General features: G+C 39.3%; 1 protein-coding gene across 2 annotated transcripts; it reads right to left on the reverse strand.

Annotated features, from left to right (window-relative positions):
• Positions 1–1,616: 1,616 nt before the first annotated feature.
• LOC131217282 (uncharacterized) lies at positions 1,617–19,386 on the reverse strand. 2 transcript variants are annotated; one of them, XM_058212192.1, is made up of 9 exons: positions 19,000–19,386; positions 13,984–14,187; positions 13,428–13,530; positions 13,241–13,320; positions 13,022–13,099; positions 6,065–6,138; positions 3,157–3,268; positions 2,242–2,367; positions 1,617–2,080 (listed from the first exon to the last, which is right to left on the reverse strand). In XM_058212192.1, exons 1-9 carry the CDS (start codon positions 19,291–19,293, stop codon positions 1,958–1,960), a joined length of 1,194 nt encoding a protein of 397 aa, XP_058068175.1. In that variant the 5' UTR covers positions 19,294–19,386; the 3' UTR covers positions 1,617–1,957. The 2 variants fall into 2 exon arrangements, with proteins under 2 accessions (XP_058068175.1, XP_058068174.1); XM_058212191.1 differs by having other exon boundaries at positions 6,065–6,156; positions 19,000–19,385.
• Between the last annotated feature and the right edge of the window lie 1,531 nt (positions 19,387–20,917).

Genomic DNA, 20,917 nt, shown 5'->3' on the forward strand with positions numbered 1-20,917 from the left:
GGTTGGAAGGAATCATCATATCCGTATGAATTTTGCTTAGGCAATAACAGTTGAGAAAGACCTAGTGGTAAGCCTATATTGAGGTTGGACTGTCCAAGATTCCTATTGCAACCCAGAGCATCTTAGTGCTGGGGTTATTCAACTCCCTAGTTCCACAGCAGTCTTTAAGTTCTCAGGTGAAGAGCTCTATACCTCCTAACCTCTCAGGGTCTGTTTTGTAGCATGATACAAAAATACTGTAGTAGGAGCATTTACTGCTGCAATACCTATTCATTTTCTCTGTCCTCTGGTTAAATATTGAGAGATCCAACAATTTGTTTTCTCACTGAGAGTTTCACCCCTCTCAATGCTTTAAATAAATAAATTTTAAAAAAAAGGATTAAGGTACAACCATAACACCATTGTGTAATGATCCAACCTAGGGGTGGATACGAACCAAGCTAGCTCGGTTAGCTAGCTCGACTCAACTCGAAAAAGCTCGACTCGGTTCAAAGCTGAATTCGAGCTGAGTCAAGCTGATTTTTTGAGCTCGAAAATGAGTTCGAGCTGGCCCCAGCTCGACTCGACTCGGATCGAACCAGTTCAGTGACTCAGTTACTTTGATATTGATGTTGCTCACCAAGTGTTTGATGAAATGACTCCGCAAAGCATGGTTGGTGGCCCGGAAGGTATGTATATAAAACAAATACCCTTTTTTTCTTGATTTTTATGTTGCTTAGGTGTTTGATAAAATACCTGTAAAACCATTGCGAACTCGGCTCGAACTGGCCCGAGCTGCTGACCGAACCGAGCCAAGCTGGCCAGTCAGGCTCGAGGACTAAGTTTGAGCTGGGGTCCGCTAGTGGTCGAGCCGAGTCGAGCTAAGGCCAGCTCGACTCGGTGTACACCCCTAATCCTACCACAGTATAGAGCATCCTACCACCAAACATGCAATTAACAAATAAATTCTGATAGAACAAAAAATAAAAATAAAAAAATAAAAAATCCATATCTGCGACACCTAAGACCAAGGTATTCCCATAACTGCAACGGTGTTGTTATGGCTAGTTGATTCATACCTTTACGATACAGCCCTTGTAATGGTGGTTGCGGCCGTTTTTTAATTTTATTTATTAAAAAAAAAAAACAACAACAACAAACCCTGCATCTACCCCATAACAGTGGTTATGGGTCATTTTTTCCATAATGGCCCTCACGACCCCATAACAAGTAACGATTGCCACCATTACCTTTACGTAATAGCATTTATGGTCCCATAACGGCCATTACAGCACACCATGCCTAAGATGCCCCTTTCACCTTGTGACTCCTAACATGCTAACTCCAAATACACCTGAAAGGCATCTCATCTCATAATGATGCCATGAGCCAAAAACCACTTAAGTGAAGACCCCAACATGCAACATCAAGACCCTAAAGAAACCTAAAAGCACTCCCAAAACCTCGTATTAACTTAGACCCCAAAATCTCACCAATACCACGTGGAGATTGAGCTCCACATGGATGGGCTTCAGGCCCACCCTAGCCCGCATCAGATGCATTCACGGGAAGTGTGTAGACAGGTCAATATGTGATACATTAAGTTCAACCAACATTTTAAACCATGCTTCGGAGGATTGTGTGCAAGAACCCAGTTTTTATCCATTGAACCTTCAACAAATATGTCCAGTTTAACCTGTCCCCTATCCAATCCTAAGTTGAGTGGAGCTAGGCATCCAAAATCTTGTTTGTAATATGACAAGTCCTATGCAGGCATGCTCACCTAGCAGAGGTTGCATAATTATTTAGCTAAAATCAATACAGCACACACTGAGTTTTGCAACTATACATAACACATGGGCATGATCCGTAGATTTCATAGCGAGACATGGACTTGGATGCAAAACTGATCCATGCATCTTGCTTTATGTGTTAGCATTTTCTTTTGCGCATGAGAAGGTCAAGGCTCACCAGTAATTCAAGCTTTGTTATGCAACCTCAGTCTACTACCCTTTCTTATTACTTTATGAAGAGCTGCTTTGGCTTCCTCCAATGTCTCGACTCCATGTCCCGCATCAAAGGATAACCTCTGAATATTGAACTGCGATGAGAATCAAAAGATCAGATGAGACTACAATTCTTACATGTATATGAGAGAGAGAGAGAGAGAGAGAGAGAGAGAGAGAGAGTCTTTTTACTTCAGGATAGATCCAACCTTAGGCAAATTAAAAGGAAATAAACGGGTGAGAGAGTGATATGAACCTGTGCACCTTCCCGGACCCGGATATCAGTGCCCTTGCTGTCTATTGATATGAAAGCTGCATCATCTATCTCTGTTTCGGTGGATAAGAGTTCTTTAAGAGGCTTTGAGAAGATTGCATTGAGTTCCTATGGTGAATATGACACAAAATGGATTCCATCAGACCTAAAATTTAAAAGACTTTCCACCTTTTAAGGGCTCCCCAAATCATCATCATCATCACCATCTAAGCCTCATCCCAACTAACTGATGTTGGCCTAAGGCTCCTTTGATGGTTTAGAATATTTCCAATGTTTACTGCATCTCCCAATATGTATTGCTTTCTTCCCAACAATGTAATATGTATTTTTGGATGTATTGTTGATATGGTACTTTTCACTTGCACTGTGTAGTTGTACGCATAGCATGGGAATATTCCTGGAAGCTCTTTGGTGTGCTTTGACTGCAGCCTAGGTCAGTTTTCGATCTTATTGCAGGATGGCATATTGGCCCATTTTCAGAGCAAGGCAAAATCATTTGGAAAATGACGCCTTTCTGCAATTTAATGGGGTATTTGGAGGGAGATGCCAGAATTTTGTACCCCATGAAATGCCATTCCTTGATCATTTTCCTGTAGCTGTTGGGCTTCTTTGTATCTTTTTTTGGTGTTTAATGGAATCGTTAATTTTCAGGAATTTAAATTTAAATTATATATATATATATATATAATTAAAAAAAAAATTTAAAATAAAAACAAAGAGAGAGAGAGAGAGAGAGAGAGAGAGAGAGAGAGAGAGAGAAGGAAAAAAGCACCAAAGAGGATGACACAAATGTGAATCATCTGATGGTTCCAACGTCCAAACAGGTAGGAAGAAAAAGAAACAAAAATAAGGAAGAGAGAGGGTCGAATGATAAATTATCACATCCAGAAAGTTCACCTTCAGATTTTGCTCCCCACCATCAACTGCAATCTTATCAGGTTGAAGGGTCTCATATTCCTTGACATCCAGCCAAGCAACAGTGCCAAACCCTCCGATGAAATATATGTCACTGAGATAATAAATTTGTGAAAATAAATCAAACCCATGTGTTAAGAATTGCAATGCTTATCAGTTCTATTCAACATAAAGAAATAGATTGTAATCCATGGTATAGAAGATGTCACAACTTGCTACAGAGAAAAACAGATATACAATTCCCAAGTTTCAAAACCGACCTGATGATTAAATTTCTCTGAAGGTTAGGCTAGAAATTATGGTTGATGAAATATTGCAGAGAATTGTAATCTACCCAAAATCAAGGTTGATGAAATACCATTGCATGTATGTTAAGTCATGACCTTGCAAGTCTGAATGGTTCGATGGGAATAAAGCAGCGGAAAGAAAAATGCCAATATGTTCAAACAGAGATGGTGAAGCTCAAAAATGTCTAAACTGGAACGTGTCTCAAGACACTAGTATTTGTGGGCTTAATACACACTTGCTAAGGTGTTGATCTTTTGTTAGAATGGAAATCTAACATTAGGCAGCATACTTTCAATGTGCCACACTCAACTTGGATCTGCAGTAAAGTTACTGGAGATTTGGTTTGGGTCCAAAACACCTCCCAAATTATAAAACGGGTCGGATCTGGAACCTCTCAAAGTGACCCAAACCAGCCTACCCCAGACACAACTATCAAAATGGGCTGGGTATGGACGACCTAAAAATGGACTGCACCCAAATCCAACCTGAAGTCAATCTAGAATAAACCTTTCAAATGTCTTCAATTAAGTAATTAAGGTAACAAACTAAAATCTTAAAAACCCACCTGAATAAAACATGTGAACAAGTGTTTAATAGGAAGTTTGTATCAAATAGGAAATTGGAAATTAGACCAATCCAACTCAACCCCACCCATAAACAAATGGGTAATGTAGACCCAACCCACACCTGACTTATTTGGAATATGACCTGACCTATATATAATTAATGGACCGCGTACTATCATATGGTGATTGTGAACCCATCATAGCCATCGCTTGTGTGGCATACCATGATAACCATGAGTGGATGCCAATGAGAACCATATGCATGAATGTAGACATCAATCTTGACCGATCAAATCAGATACTCTCGAGCATCCACCATGTTAGATCTGTGACCGACCGGCATGAGAAATCAATTGCTAAAGGAGAATAACTAATGATCAAGGGTCATATCAACGACCCAACGGTTGGATCACTTGGGAATGAGATTTGAAGCCTTTTTTGATGATATAATAGTGTAGATCGGTCCAAATATTCTTGGACTACAAATAAAGGTTGTGTTATTGGAAGCCATTTCAATTTCTTGTATTGCACACATATTTTGGATTGGGAACCTTGTAATTTTTAATCAAGATTGATAATTTGTAATCCCGTCACCCAAACAAGGTTTATCTTTTATTATACATTTAGAAGCATGAACTAATATACTTATATCTCTTCAAACTATTTTCGATTTATGACTAAAAACATATTATTGAGGATTCTGAATAAGGGTGAAAAACTAGAAGGCACTAATTTTGACGCATGAAAGCACCAAATGATGTTCTTGCTCTTCGAGTGGAACATTCGTCATATTTAAACTAAAATCACTGTGAAATCAACTGAAGGCACAATCGATGAGGCTATGTGCTATTGCTACTAAAGAAAAATGCATATGGAATGACACATTGTTCAGAGCAGAAGGTCCTATGCTCGAATCTCGAGAGCAGCAAATATGCCTCGCAAATATATTATTCTCCCACGGGGGGTCAGGAAAAAATCAGGTCCGGCCCAAGGACCGGGAAATCAAGCCCGGCCTATTTATGGTGTGAGTATCCCTCCACCCTTGTTAGTATGTTCCCGTGCGGAGTTCCCACCCCGCACGTGCGGGGGGGTTTTGGAGTGATAAAGTCCCTTGATATACATTGATACACCACACGCTGACAGTTAAAGCTTTTAGAGTAAATGGCTGTTTGACACCCATAACACTGGTTCCCACCGTTACCATTATGTAACAGCCTTAACAGTGTTACGTAACTGGTTTTTAATAACTTGGCCATAATGCATATCTGTGCTTAATTATCAATTGTACAATATCTTGTTGGCGGTATTGATCTTAGTGCTACGTATGCACAATCTCTTCAATTTGGGTTCCGTTTTTTCAAATTGCTACATCAAGCGATGCACAGTGCATTAAGTAGATAACCCATCAATAAAAAATCCACTTCTTTGCATACTTCTAAAGAAGATTTCTAACACACTTGCAATAAAGAGAAGCCAAAGACCATCAAATATTAAATTTTAATAATGTGCAAGGTTTAGGGCCGTCAACAGGCTGGTTCGGGCCAGGCTGAGGTTTGTCCAAGCCTGGCGCGCAAAGTAAAACCTAGGGCCTATGCAAAAAAAAAAAGCCCATAATGGGCCAAAAGAAACAGAGCTGAGCTCAGTCCATGATGGTTACACATGGCCCTAGCCCAAGTCCAACTTGAGCCCAGCCACCCTCTTTTGTGCAATATCTTGGTTGTCCATTAAGTGTTGCCCAATCATGCATGATATTGACAAAAAATGCCCTTGACACCTCAAACGGGCAAGGCTGATGGGCTCTTATGCACAGCCCGTGCCCAGACGATTAGTAAATGGTCTTAAAGTTTAGGATTTGGCTCCATCCCTAGGGCTAGTATTTCAGCCCAACAGGCCAACCCAGCCCATTGCCAGCCCTACTAGAGGTGCAGGAATTGCTTGCTGACAGAGAAATTAAGATAGGGGACGAATAGTTCTATAGAAGATTCATTTTTTTAACAGACCAGCAATAATAGCACAGGTGCAAACTCCAAACAAACCTTATGTTCTGCATCCTGTAATAGTAGAAGTTGCCCCACTGTTGAGATGGTCCTTGTTGATGTTTTGCTATGTACTGCTTATGAGCCCAGTCCTAGCAAGATAGCATATTAACAATATTACACTTCACACACAGTGTTCGAGTTGTCGGTATCACTACAAGTTTCGCTGGACAGAGATAAAGATATAGTATCGTTATCGCCGATAACTGGAAATGCAGGAAAAAAGGGGGAAACATGGAGAAAATGATGGAATTTTTCAGTGAAACTTCAGGACATGCATGAATACACATATTTACATATTCAGGAATGAAAAAATTGCAAAAAGAATCATTACATAATAACTTTTCATTTAATGGGACCTAAAAAGCATGCGATGCCATAAAAAATCACTCTAATAGCAACCAAAATGAGTTTATAAATTACAAATGCAGCTGGCATATAGTAATTAAGACATGTAAAAGTGAATGAACTCAAAGATGCCAAATCAAGGATGGATTGGATTATCCAATCAGTGTGGTTTTTGCATGATAGAGATGTACGTCACAAATCTACTCCTACCATCTGTTTTGAAAGGCCACAATAAGACAATGTTCTAAAAGTTTGGCGGATCCAAAAATTTGGTGGTGGGCCATACCACTGTTTTTAATGGTGGGCATTTAATCACCACTGTTTCCCTTGATGTGGTCCACCTGAGATGCAGATCTGTCTCATTTTGGGCTCATGCCTTAAAATTATCTATCAAAATAAATGGACGACATTCATAAAATATTTATCATTATGATGGCCCCACAGACCATCGACTCATCAATCCACGGATACCAAGTGGAGCACACCATTAACAGTGTGAATGGAACATCTACCATTGAAAATTTCTTGGGGGCCACAGAAGTTTTGGATCAAGCTTGTATTTGTGTTTTCCCTTCATCCATGTCTGTGTGATCATATGAACAGGTTGGATGAGAAATAAACATCACTGTGGGCCTAGGAAATGTTTCAACGGTGGAAGTTATTATTCCAACTGTTTCCAATGGTATGGTCCACTTGATCTTTGGGTATGCTTAAATTTTGGTCTCAACCCCTAAAATAAGATGGAAAAATGGATGGATGGCATGGATAGACCAGATTCATTCACGGTGGGCCTAACAGAGATTACTCAGTACCACAGGAGCGTACTAAGTTACTCAGTACACAATCCAATTTCCCCATAAAAACTGGATGCGGGTTTCCTGCAAAACCCTTCCGCAGGAAGTTCCTACGCAAGGATTCTGGGTGGGGCCCACTGAGATGTTTGTTAGAAATCAAACCCGTCCATCCGTTTTTCGACCCCATTTTAACACATGCTACAAAAAATTAGAAGGATCCAAAACTCAAGTGGGCCATAGGAGATGAAATAGTGGGGAAAGGAATGTCTACCGTTGAAACCTTCCTAGGCTCCACCTTGCTGTTTATATGCCATCTAAACCGTTTATAAGATCATTTTCACTCAAATAAAGTGAAAACACTAAAAAAATTAGACCGTTACAAAACTTTTATAGCCATATAAATGTTTCAACGGTGGTCACTAAATATCCACTTGAATTTTGGATCCTCCTCATTTTTGGTCTCACGTCATAAAATGATCTTCAAAAACGGATGGAGGGGTTGGATTTCTCATAAACATCTAAGTGGGCCCCACACATAATCCTTGCATAGGAACTTCCTACGAAAGGGGGAAGCGGATTGCGTACTGAGTAACTTGGTACATTAAGTGTACTGAGTAAACTCTGTGGGGTCCACCGTGATTTGCATATTTTATCTACTCTGTCCATCCATTTTAATAGATAATTTGATGGCTGGATCCCAAAAATGAAATATACCCAAATCTCAGGTAGACCTCACCACGGGAATCAGTGTGAATTGAAATTCTACCGTTGAAAATTTCTTGGGGCCCACATAAGTTTTGGATCAAGCGGATATTTGTGTTTTCCCTTCATCCATGTCTTTGTGATCTTATGAACATGTTGAACGACAAATAAACATCACTTTCAGCCCTAGCAAGGTTTCAACGGTGGACGTCATTATTCCCACTATTTCCTTTGGTGTGGTCCACTTGAGCTCTGGGCGTACTTATATTTTGGACTCCACCACTAAAATGATCTTTAATAACAAATGGATGACGTGGATAACCCACATATATTCATAGTAGGCCCAACTGAGTTTACTCAGTACGATAAAAGCGTACTGAGTAACTCAATACACAATCCCATTTCGCGAAAGGGTTTCGCAGGAAATCCGCGTCCATAAAAAACCCGCCCATCGTGAGGCCGTTTTCGAAATGGAAGAGGGTTTCAGAAGGGAACCCTCAAAACCCTAAATTTCCTAAACAAAATCCCTCTAAATCCCTAATCTTCAGCAGATTTTTCGCCGAAATCATCTTTAGGTTTGAAATTTTTGACATATTCGAAGAAAAAAAGTGAAAAGTAGAGATTAGATGGCACTTACGGCACACCGATCAATCATTTGGCACACCACAATTTCCGTTCACCGATCCTCTTCTAAGATTGGCCCTCCTCTTCTACAGGTATGAAAATCCGCAAGTTTCCCCAATTTCCCCCTTTTTTTGGGATATTTTGCGCATTTACGCAACGCTCAGATGTTATCAGTCCTTTTATCATAGAAAATGGGTTGTTTGCTACAATTATCCCGTGACAGGGTAAGCATTTACAATGATTTCTCGCTGACAACTCGACTTTTCGCAAAAAATCGATAAAATCGCTGAAAATTTGGTGATATTAGGAAGAGAAACGAAAAAAGGGAGTTTCGGTATCGCAACTCCAGCGATACTAAAATTATTGGTGATAATTCGATAATATTGCCGATAATTTAAACATTGTTCACACATCCATGCAATATACACTAAACAAATTTATATCATCTTAATAGAGGGCTGTTTAATTTATATCAGCATTTTTAGCCCCCAAAAAAAAAAAAAAAAATTATCCAAAGTAAATCTAAGAAGACAAGGAAAACATTTGCGAGCATTAGGAGTGAGGACAAAATGGTTCCCTATATCCATATTCGCCGTGCTATTAACATATTTATCCAGGAAGGGTATACATTAGCAAGTCATACATGGTTATGGGAACATGTTGCGAGTGTTGTTTAAATATAAAACCAGTCTACTATAACCACAGGTAGTACTAGAGTTGTCAATGGGCACCGGAAACATGGGAACCCGACATACCCAATCCAATTTTAATGGGCCAAGGTCCTGTTTATTGGACCCACTAAGAAATTGGATTGCATTCGGGTCTTTCCTTTTGGGTACAGTTAACAAGTGGGTCTACTCGAGTTTGGGTAAGGCCCAATTAATTTTACTAGTAAATATATATATTTAATATTATATTGATTATTCTAGCAAAAGAATAAGGTTTCCTAAGATACATACACGTCAAAAAGCCCCCGCGTAAATTTATGAAATTTTATTAAAAGAGCGCCAAAGGCATGCAAAGCTACAAAGGCCCTAAAGAAGGCTAAGAGAAACAATCTACTGGAATAGTCAAGCTACAAGCCCATTCTGTTACGTCCACCTTAGCCCGCTCTTGCCCCTAAAACACTGATTGTCTTCCACCCCAGATTGTCTAAAGACCCACCAATAAGGCAAGCTTCCATAGAGACCTTCCATCTTTCCCAACGCCACCACCGTGCCATGCTAGCAATATCTCTTCTATTGCTCCCAGCATCACCCACGGTACCATGAAAACCCCCAAGAATCTCTCCCATAGAGACCTATGTAAAGGGCAATAGATAAACAAGTGGTTTACCAACTCCACATCGATAAGGCACATGGGGCACAATGTTGGGGTCCTTGGGGATGATCTTTGATCTCTTCTAAAGGTTGTCTATAGTAAGCACTCTCTTTCTACCCACCAACCAAGCAAAAGCCGCGATCTTGGGAGGAGCCCCATAGCTCCACACAAAAGCCCCGAGCACAATTCTGAGGCTACCCCTGCCCCAAGCCCGACCACACAGAGAAACGGCCTGACTTCTCTAATCTCCATAACTTGGTGTCCTTTACCCCAAAATCGAGACAAAAATCTTGATTCCTTGTTGAAATCATCAGGAACTCTTCGAACTCCTCTTCGGAAAGGTTCCTTCTACAAGAGGGAGACCACACCCATCTCTCCTATCTTAAAGAAGTATCTTGCAATAGAAATATTGTCGTCCTTTACCACTCCAGCCAGCCTAGGAAATGTTGCTTGAAGAGGGCCTCCACCTAAATTTCTATGAATCCATGGCTCCCAAAAAAAAAAAAAAACCTTTGCGCCTTAAGACTTTTTCAATCGCTCCAAAACTGTCTTCAAGCATTTGAACAAAGACATGAAATAAAGCGGCAAATTGGACATGGATGCCTTGATCAAAGTTAATCTCCCACCCCCCCCCCCCCCCCGTCAGGAACTCTTCAAACTCATCTTCGGAAAGGTTCCTTCTACAAGAGGGAGACCACACCCATCTCTCCTATCTTAGAGAAGCATCTTGCAATAGAAATATTGTCGTCCTTTACCACTCCAGCCAGCCTAGGAAATTTTGCTTGAAGAGGGCCTTCACCTAAATTTCTATGAATCCATGGCTCCCGAAAAAAAAAAAAAAACTTTGCGCCTTAAGACTTTTTCAATCGCTCCAAAACTGTCTTCAAGCATTTGAACAAAGACATGAAATAAAGCGGCAAATTGGACATGGATGCCTTGATCAAAGTTAATCTCCTCCCCCCCCCCCCCCCAAGATAGATGCCTACTCTTCCATCTTGACAGCTTTCTTTCCATTGTTTCAAAGACCATGTCCCAAAGATGCTTTAGCAACTTACTGATATAAAGAGGAAGACTAAGGGATGTTAACAGACAAAAGCCAATCCCTCACCCAAACACCATGACCAACCTTCCCACCACCTCCTTCGAAGTTTGTATTCCCAACATTTTGCTCTGTGAGATATTACGCCTCAACCCTAAGACAACTTCGAAGAACACAACTACCTTAAGCTATCCATCGTAACCTCCTTTGTGTCCCAAAAGATTATGGTATCATCAACAAACGATATATGGGAGACCTACAACCCCCCACTTCCCACATCAAACCCTTGATCAAACTTGCTTCTTGCCCCCTCTCCAGCATCCTACTAAAGGCTTCCGTAACCACCAAGAAGAGAAATGGGGGTAGAGGGTCCCCCTGCCGAAGGCCCTCGAGGCTTTAAAGAAGCCTTTCAAGGATCTGTTAACCAAAACTGAAAATCTCACTAACCGCATGCATGCTTGCACCCATCTTCTCCACTATTCCCTACACCCAATCATGTCTAACATGTAGTCCAAGAAATCCCAATCTACATTATCATATTTTCAATATTAAGTTTGTGAACAATCCCCTTTAGCCCAACCCTGTGGCAAGCATCAATGCACTCATGCGCCACAAGGACCTAATCCAAAATCTCTCCCCTCTGTAAACATATTCTAAGATTTAGAAATGACCCCTGAGAGAACCGCACGGCATCTGGAGGCGAGACTCTTGCCTAAGATCTTACTTGGGCTTCCAATTAGACTGCTTGGCCTCAAATCCTATAGATTCTCTGCGAATGATCGTAAAGGAGTTCCCCAAATCAGAAGTTAACCAACCGCCGCAAAGAATTCTTTAATGAACCGCACCACATCTCTTCCCATTAACCCCCCAAAACTCCTAATAAAATACCATAGGAAATCTGTCTGGTCCCAGGGCTGTATCCCTCCCTAACTCATCAATTGTCACTTTAATTTCATCATTTGAGATCAACCTCTCAAGAGCTTTTGCTTGCATTCCAGATAGACAATTAAAAGATTGGTTATCAAACCATAGCCAAACCCACCCATCATGAGTCGGTGGATCCATGTAGAATTTGACAATAGTATCGCAAACCTGCTCCTTGTTGTCCACCTGAACATCATCCACTTTTACACTGCAGACTCTATTCAACCTGGCTCACACACTAGCAGCAGTGCAGATAACCATCCTGTCATCTTTCGATAGATCCCCTCTACCCTCTTTAATATCAAGCGTTTGGATTTCCCGAAGAATAGCATCCAACTCCTAAAGAGAGCTTGTTTAACACCACGTACATATCAAAGCAGCACGTGTGTAAATCTATCCATTTGGGTGGGCTCAACCATTTAAATGCTCTTATTTGTCCTGAACGCAACTTGAAATAGATTCAAAGACCCAATGGGCACCTGATAGGTACCCAAACCCGATGGAATCTGGGTCCAAACCCAGGCCTTCAAGAACTAGACACGGACCTAAAAGGACCCAGACCTGGCAAGACCCGAACCCTGTTAGCCTGAGCATGGGTGCTATAGGATGACCTGAACCGTGGACAGCCCTGGGCAGTACCATAACCAATTAGAGTCAGATCATATTAAGAGAACTTCTATCGCAAATGAGGCAGATGCTTGTTTAAAAAAAATTAAAAATTAAAATTAAAAGAGGGAAGAGAATGAGCAGGTGAATCAAAGTATTTGCTTATAGTTGATTAATAAAGCTTGATGACTTAAAAGTATCTACTAGTAGTTGACAAATTGAACTGAGAAGCATCTATATAAAATATGACTTTACTGATTATTTTTCTATAGTTTTTTGTTTTATATGTGTGTGTGTGTGTGTGTGTGTGTGTGTGTGTGTAGAATGTCTTGATTTATAAACGAAAAAACTACAAAAATTAGAAAATTGAATCGAGTCAAGACGGTCTTAGTGGACTAGGTGGAGACAGTGGAAGGAGGCATTAAGAAGTCTGGAAGCAGGAGCAGACAAGTATCTTCAGAAGAAGGTTCCTGCAACTATGTCAAAACAGTCTAAAACCGTTGACAATTGGATCAACGTTACCAAAAAACATAATAACCCGTGTAACAAGTTTAATTAATGAAGGAAAGATGATATAAATATATTGAATTTGACAGTCACCTGTTGATCGTCAGGGAGAGGGAAAACATCACCGAAAATTGTTACCCGTGCATTTGATAGCCCACTCCATCCAGGAATCTAAGATTGAAACCAACTTTCAGTGAGTACAATAAAAAAGGGACACCTCCGATATCAGATTTATAATTACAAAAACTAAAAAAAAAAAAACTAAAACAAATAACAAAATAAAACCGAAAGATCCCATTATTTACATCAAACCTGCACAACAAGTGTACATCTTGAATCTTCCAACAGATTCCGTGTGTGGATGGCCAATGGCGAAAATGAAAAGATTGGATCTGCATACAAATCATAACAGTATCACATTTTCTGAGATCAAAGAGCCAAGTTTATACATGAGCTGAAAAAAGATTCCACATCCTTAGTCTAGACATTAATAACTTACGGCCCATCGAATCAGGTGCAAAATCAACCAATGAACCAAATGGGTATCCCATTCGACGGTGATGCATCCGAGACATGACAGTGCATAAATGAGCAAATCTGGCCTTGAATAACAGAGAAAAGAAGAAAAAGAAACAGAACTTAGAAATAGAATCATGTGAACCATCAATTTTGTATTATCACAACCAAAATTAAAGGTGTGCTTTGATGCTCAATTAAATCAAATTGCAAAATTCAACAAGATTGACAAAAGTGGGGGTGCCCTTTTTAGGTGAGAGGGGGCACCATTTTAATTCATAACAACCACCAAGCCCCTAATTGCATTTCCATGCAATGCAAGCTGGAACTTGATATTATTGTAATGGTAGTTCGGGGGCTTGTTCCATGATGTGAAAAAAGAAGGGCTCGCCCCATATTGGCCATTGCCTCATTGTTGAAGGGAGTTGTTCTGATTCATTTGGATAGAACATCCAAATGCACCCAAACATTTAAAAGGGACAAAAAGAATCAACTGCATGCAATAAGGTCCCACAATTTTCATAGAGGTTGGACTTTACCTGCTCCATCAGATTCCGGACTGCCAAGGCTGGTCTAGGTAAATCATGAGCAGACGTTGCACTCTGGACGCCGCCAGAAATCGGTGTTCTGAAAAGGCCAGCCCTGGAGCTTCCACTTGTCCCACTACCGCCCATAAGGGGTATTGTTGCCCCTGAGTTTTCATCATCACCCCTTTCTTCAATTTCATCAAGGCTGGAATTACTCTTCAAAATACCAGTGCAATTACAATTGAACAGTGTCAATATTGCCATTTAAATTTGGCATTCACTGATAACAGTTGAGAAAGGACAATTTTAGGTTCTTTCTGAAGTTCTTAAGGATCTGTTTGAGTAAGGGGATCCAGCATAGTCAGGATTTAAGTATAATACCGATTTTGGTGGGGCCCATGCCCTCCCACATTGGATTCACTGCACTAAAGAAGTGCTTCCCTCCGCATAAGCGCAATTAGCTGCATTTTTTTTGTTTTTTCTAAGACTTCCTTAATTGTGATTATGCAAAGGAAAGTGCTGATTTAGTGTGACAAATACTACATGGAGGGCATGGAGCCCACCAAAATTGGGATTAGACTTGATCCCAATTATGAGGGATCCCCTACCCAAACAATGCATAGTATAAAAACTCAAAAACATTAAAATAAAATGGCAATATCATGGATATCTTCTTAATTGTGAGAATCCCAAGATTTATGCATCTCCCGCCCTTTCTCCACTTCCACACTTGCAGAATTACTCTCCGAGATGCACAAGAAGGAACAGGCTTAAAAGATGTTTCACTCTTCGGTTCAAAGGGTAAATATATAACAAAATAAAATAATTATCAACCATAACTTCTAAAATCTATCAAGAAAAAGCAATGGGGTACAGAAACAAGTATCTAGAAAAGGCGATCAGACACTCATTCTCGTATAAAAGTCGCCAGTATCACAGCCCTGTCCCACTGGGGTGAGCCTCTCATGATTTATTGGCAAAGTTTTATGACTGCCTGTCCAGCTGACAGATGTTTCACTCTTTGGTTCACAGGGTAAATATATACAAAATAAAATAATTATCAAGCATAACTTTTAAACACCATCCAGAAAAGGCAAAAGGGTGTAAAGATAAGTATCCAGAAAAGGCAATGAGCCACTCGTTCCTCACGTAAAAGTCACCAGTGTCACGGCCTTGTCCCATTGGGGTGAGCTTCTCATGATTTATTTGCAAAGTTTTATGACTGCCTGTCCACCTGACAGCTGACACTGTCCTTGACCTGTGCATGTGCCAAACTGTGTGCCACTACCAATCGGAGTTCTTGAATCCCTCGCATGGAGGTGGATTAAATAAAGGGAGAAAATGGGAAAGTTACCAATTATAAACTGTGTCGGACATCAAAACATGGAATGTTCCCAAATATAAATGGTGAAAATGGGATAGCAAGAACATAGAGCAAATTGGACGAAAAAAGGGAGACAATGCTAATATAATTTTCATGCAATTACGGATTAAGTGAACAGCTTAAAAAGGGAATAGATAGGGGGTTTTAGTATTTTATAGACATGCGTAAAACCAAAAACCAAAAACATCAATCAAATCATGGAAATCTCCGAATTGAGATATGTCCAAAATGGGCAGATTGTAATTTCAACATCCATCAATAAGCATAGCTGTGAAATTAATTTTTTTTAAAAATAATGCTTTCAGTTAAATTTCAAAATTGAATATATCTTGCTTGAACAAACTAGCACCAAAACAAGAAGCCATTTCATGCATCAAAACATGAATATGTCCATATTAAAGGAAAAAAGCAAGAAAATAAATATATGAATCATAGTTACCAAAGTGAAAAATGGATGGAAAACAATGCGAGAAATGTATGTGCAAAATGTCCCAAATTTACTCTGTTAATAATAGTAAGCTCGGGGCATGAAGCAAGTACGAGAAGCCATAACTGTTGGTCTTTGCAACAGGAAACAGGTTTCCAACGGGAATAGCATGAATATAATTCTACTTCCCAACTTGCCCCCATACCAAAGACCCAGCTTCATGCATCTGATAAAATAAAAGCTTTTCTTTTCTGAACAAAAGATAGGAACTATACATTTTATATCTAATACATGGGCTATTGGTCCACATTATATCAAAATTATTTCTTATGGATGCCTTGCCAAAGCCTTTAAGCATCGCCGTTTCTTTTCACTACTGCATGGGCCTGGGCCCCTGTCACGCCCCGAAATTCAAGTATCCAAGTAGATTAACTCAGACCCGAATCCTAGGCCCGTGAGTTATATAATTCGATACAATACAAAGCATATCTCTCATTTTCCATTCCATCAACATTTTAACAATCAATCCAAAACCATACACCATTGAAAAATAATGAACCATAGTCATTTTTTACAACAATCATAAGATGTAAAACTCTAACTTTAAAAATAATAAAGAATTCATAATCCATGTTAAAATCTAATTACATCAGTTTGAAAATTAACTAGCCTAAATCTTGAAATAATCAAACTATTCCTAAGTAACATCTATTCAAAAAATAATCTCCAGCGTTTTCATAATATTTCAGGCCTGCACCTGAAATGGTTAACACACCATGAGTTTGACAACTCAATAAGATTACGTCCATCCCAATCGAGATTTGCACGTTAGTATCATAATGCAATCTCATTATAATAATTTAAAGATCAACAGTAAAAGAAATAATGAATATTTACAGTACATTTAGAATTTAAAGAAAAGTATTCCATGAATAACTGAATTAGAAATATATTCATTTGCAATTAAACTTAAAAATATATCTAACTATGATGATCTTGTAGGGAATGACCCTGGGCAGAGCATCGCGTGATATCTCTTTGGGAACAACCCTGGATAGAGGGTCACATGGTATCTTTTAAGACTTAATCCAAGGCAAAGCATCAGTGTATGTAAAGCTTCTAGAGAATTACTCAAGGCAGAGCACTCATTCCGATCTTTCAGGAGTGACCCAGGGCAGAGCACCTGTGTGTGATATCTTTTAAGGAATTACCTATGGCAGAGCACCTGTATAACATTTTTTTAAGGAAAAACCTATGGCAGAGCACCAGTTCGTTACACGGGTGCTCTAACCTGGGTTTTTCCTAAAAAAATTATTATACAGGTGCTCTGCCCTAAGTAATTCCCTAAAAGATATCACACACAGGTGCTCTACCTGAATCACTCCCGAAAGATCGACATAGGTGCTCTGCCCAGGGTAATACTCTACAAGATATACACACATTGATACCCTGCCCTGTACTAACTCTTAAAAGATATCATGTGATGCTCTACCCAGGGTTGTTCCCTAAGAGAAATCACATGGTGCTTTGCCCAGTGTCATTTCCTAAAAGATCAACATAGTTAAATATATTTTCAAGTTTAATTGTAGAGGAATATATTTTTAATTCAATCATTTACATAATATTTTTCTTTAAATTCTAAATGTACTATGAATATTCATTGTTTCCTTTAATATTGATCTTTAAATTATTATTATGAGGTTGTGTTATAATACTAACGTGCAAATCTCGATTATGATGGAAGTGATTCTATTGTTTTGTCAAACTCATGATGTGTTAACCATTTCAGGTGCAGAGCTGGAATATTATGAAAATGCTAGAGATTATTTTTGAATAGATGTTACTTAGGAATAGTTTGATTATTTCAAGATTTAGTCTAGTTTATTTTCAAGCTGATGTAATTAGATTTGAATGTGTATTATGAATTCTTTATTATTTTTAAAGTTAGAGTTTTACATCTTATGATTGTAGTAGAAAATGGCTATGGTTCATCATGTTTCAATAGTGTATGGTCTGAATTGATTTTGTTAAAATGTTGATGGAATGGAATGACAAATGAGATATATGTTTTGAATTGTATTAAATTATACAACTCACTGGCCTGGGATTCGGGTTCAAGTTAATCTACTCGGATACCTGAATTTCGGAGCGTGACAGCCCCCTCTAAAAAAAGTAAATAACAAAAAATAAAAAATAAGAATTATATATACATTAAAAAAATTTAAAAAAAATAAATAAATAAAAGAGATAATGACAGTATGATCATTCTTATTACGAGCAGTTAGGTGAGCATCAGCAATGTAATTTGGGCGGGTTGGGCCAGGTTGAGGGTCAACCCGACATCAAGTTGGGTTAACTCATGGCCCAAACCAACCTGACATGCCATATCCTCAACCCAAACCCATCTCAGGTTGGGCCAAAATTTTAGTATATATAGTATCTTTTCTTTTTGTCTTTTTTTTTGAAAGATAGTATATATGGTATCTTATACTACAGATATATTAAATATAGTAATTTATACTATATTAAGTAATATATGGCTGGGTTCGGAATGGGTTGGGTTGCCCAAGACCTCAACCCGAGCAAAACCTAAACTGCAGACGGTTGAGGATTTCCACCCCAAGCCAAACCCGGCCTCAACCAAAATTTCATGTTAGGACAGGTTGGTTCGGGTTAAGCCCGACTGCAGTAAAAGTGGTTGAACAATCAAATAATCCGGACGATTGCATCAGTTTCCCCACTATGAATGAACCACAAACCAAAAATCACACTGCTCAAGCAATCCTAACCATCCAATAAATAAATTTCGGTGTGGACACAGCCACTTTTGCTTCTAATTGAAGGTCACCAACTCAATGATCGGGATCATTAGGTCAGTATGGCTTTTGGGTAGCATCCCATACAATGTGGAGCCCACCAGCTGGATAATCGCCCAACTGTGCAGTCATGTCGATGATGGTGGCATCATCGTCGCACCCAATTCACACCATTCAATAAAAAACCAAGAGAGAGAGAGAGAGAGAGAGAGAGAGAACGAAAGCATGGATGAAAATTTAAAACAGATCTCATACTACTGCTATCGTCATCTCACCTATGATTAGCAAAAATAGAAATTTCTGAATGATAAAAATAAAAAAATTTAAAAAAACAAAAACAAAAACAAAAACATAAAAATTATGTATGATTAAATTCAAAGAACAGGTTCGATTGATTTTACCTCGAACCATGAAGTCTCTTCGGGAATCAAACCAAACCCGTTCCCAGACGTCCCTTCATCTCCGCCACTATCGGAAATCTCACGGGCAACTGCTCGAGCCCTCTCACCGCCAATCGAAACCCTCTCTGCTCTCGTTCTGCAGCTCGAGAGGCCGCGAATGCTCGAAATCTCGGTGATTCTTAAGTACCCAGATCGCCTGGTTTGGGTTTTGATCCAAGAAGGTGGTAGAGATTGAACGGCGTGGGTCGGTTCGCAGAATCTCGATGGGAGAAGAGAGCTTGAAAGAGATTCCATTGCAAGAGAGAGACAGAGAGAGAGAGAGCGACGGAGGGTTTTGCAGATGCGAAAAGGTTTTTGCTATAAGCGGAAACAGCGGCGTGCGTAACTCACGCACCGAGGAAATCGTAAGTCGTAACTCAGTACGCTCTTGTCGTACTGAGTAAACTCAGTTGGGCCCACTGTGATTGTATATGGTTTATCCACACCGTCCATCCGTTTTTCCAGCTCATTTAAGGTGTTGATCCCAAAATTGAAGCATACTCTCAGGAGGATCATACCACAGGAAATAATGGGAACAATGATTTTCACCGTTGAAACCTTCTCAACCCACGAGCGATGTTTATTTGTCATTCAACCTTCTTCTTTTCTTTTCTTTTTTTTTTTTTTTTTGTTAGCTTGTTAGTACAAAGCCATGTCAGTACACACCATGTTGGGAACGGATTGGCTACTCCCCTTGGCACCAGCCCCATGGCTGGTGGTCGGTGCTCTGTGGGGCCCATCATGATGTATGTGTTTCATCCATTCCGTTAATCCATTTTTATAGATCATTTTATGACTGTATACAGAAAATGATAGGGATATAAATCTTAAGTGGGCCACATCACAGGACAAAAATAATGAATGGATATTCACAATTAAAATCCTCCTAAGGCCCACTGTAGTCATAAAGACCCAGATGAAAGGAAAAAATAAATATCAGCTTGATCCAAAAATTTTATGGCCCCCAAAATGCTTTTAATGGTTAAAATTCATTCAACACTGTTTCCTATAATGTGGTCCACTTGAGATTGAGATATACTTCATTTTTTTTATGGACAGCATGGATGACACACATACATCATGGTGGGCCCCATAGAGCACCGACCACCAGCCAATGGCCGGTGTCAGGGGGAGTAGTCAATTCGTTCCCCACCATGTTAGCCACCCTGCTAGGGATTGATAACAGGACCTCAAGTATTGAAACGAGCTATCTCCGCTCAGTCAGCCAATTGAGCTATGGATGGGTGTTCGTGAGAGCATACTCATATGGATGGAGGAAAATAAATAAATAAATAAACATAAGTTTAATCTAAAACTTATGTGGCTAGAAGAATTTTTCAAAAGTAAACGTTCATTCAACCTGTTCGTGAGATCATACTCATATGGACGAAGGAAAATAAATAAATAAATAAATAAATATAAGTTTAATTTAAAACTTATGTGGCATGGAGAATTTTTCAAAAGTAAACGTTCAGTTCATAACATAGGAAACAGTGGGAAAAGTGATTCCACCCTTAAAACTTTTCTTAGCCCATGATGATGTTTATTTGTCATTCAGTTTGTTCATAGAATCATATAAACTTTGACAAAGAAAAAACACAAATATAAGCTTGATCCAAAATTTAATAAGCTCTTAGGATTTTTTCATTTTTCAACCATGGACGTTAACTTCAACTGTCTTTTGTGGTGTGGTTCATTTCAATATCTTATATGCTTCGTTTCTTAACTAAGTCTTAAAATTATCCTGTGAAATAGATGCAGTTGGTGAATAAAATGATAAATCATGGTGGACATCATGAAGCTAACCCAATAAGCGAGGCATAAAATCATCTTATAAAATGGATGGGTAAGTGGATAAAATACGTAAATGATAGTGAAC

The sequence above is a fragment of the Magnolia sinica genome, chromosome 10 (assembly GCF_029962835.1).
Source record: "Magnolia sinica isolate HGM2019 chromosome 10, MsV1, whole genome shotgun sequence".
Lineage (NCBI taxonomy): Eukaryota > Viridiplantae > Streptophyta > Magnoliopsida > Magnoliales > Magnoliaceae > Magnolia > Magnolia sinica.